General features: G+C 39.4%; 1 protein-coding gene across 2 annotated transcripts in view; it reads left to right on the forward strand.

Moving 5' to 3' along the window:
• LOC119586541 (band 4.1-like protein 5) overlaps positions 1 to 668 on the forward strand; it is a gene marked incomplete at its 3' end in the record, with an annotated part of 70,246 nt that overhangs the window by 59,904 nt on the left and 9,674 nt on the right. For both annotated transcript variants that reach the window (XM_037935296.1, XM_037935297.1), the window contains 2 exon segments: positions 168 to 305; positions 417 to 668. In XM_037935296.1, the coding sequence (XP_037791224.1) occupies positions 168 to 305; positions 417 to 668 (390 nt within the window).

Consider the following 668-nt stretch of genomic DNA (forward strand, 5'->3'; position numbering starts at 1 on the left):
ACAAAGGTCACAAAAGAAAATTTCAGTTGACAATTCATTTAACTGTCAACAGTAGGTTATTATTCCAGGGTAAATTATACAATATCAAATTTTACTCTGTTTAATAACACGCAGTGCCTACCCTATGTCCATTGCCAGGAGAATGAATTATTGCCTATATCTTACAGGTTGCACAATGAGAAGGCCTGCAAGCACCTCTGGAAGTGTGCTGTTGAACACCACTCATTTTTCAGGCTAAAAGCTCCAAGTAAAGGACCCTCTGGAAGACAAAATTTCTTTAGAATGGGTTCAAGGTTTAGATACAGGTAACTGTCATGTTCATCAATGCTTCATTAATTTTGGTTTTAAGAAAAGATAACTAGTTGTATCTATTTGTATTTATTATTGTAAAAAAAATGTTATCACTCTCCAAACAGTGGACGCACAGAGTTCCAGACGACCCTTCAACAACGCACTAGACGCACAGTGCAGTTTGAGAGGCGTCCAAGTCAACGTTTTGCTAGACGACAAAGTCATGTTGCAAAGGAAAAGCACCAGAAAAGTGTTATTGAGAAACGAGCTGATAAAGTGAAAGCTGCTGAAACTGCCAGTACTGGTGCAAGCACTGCAACAAGTACACCTCCTTCAGAAACACCTGCAAACCCAAGTGTAACGACCATAGCAAGCAC

Source organism: Penaeus monodon, chromosome 21 (genome assembly GCF_015228065.2).
Source record: "Penaeus monodon isolate SGIC_2016 chromosome 21, NSTDA_Pmon_1, whole genome shotgun sequence".
Taxonomy (NCBI): domain Eukaryota; kingdom Metazoa; phylum Arthropoda; class Malacostraca; order Decapoda; family Penaeidae; genus Penaeus; species Penaeus monodon.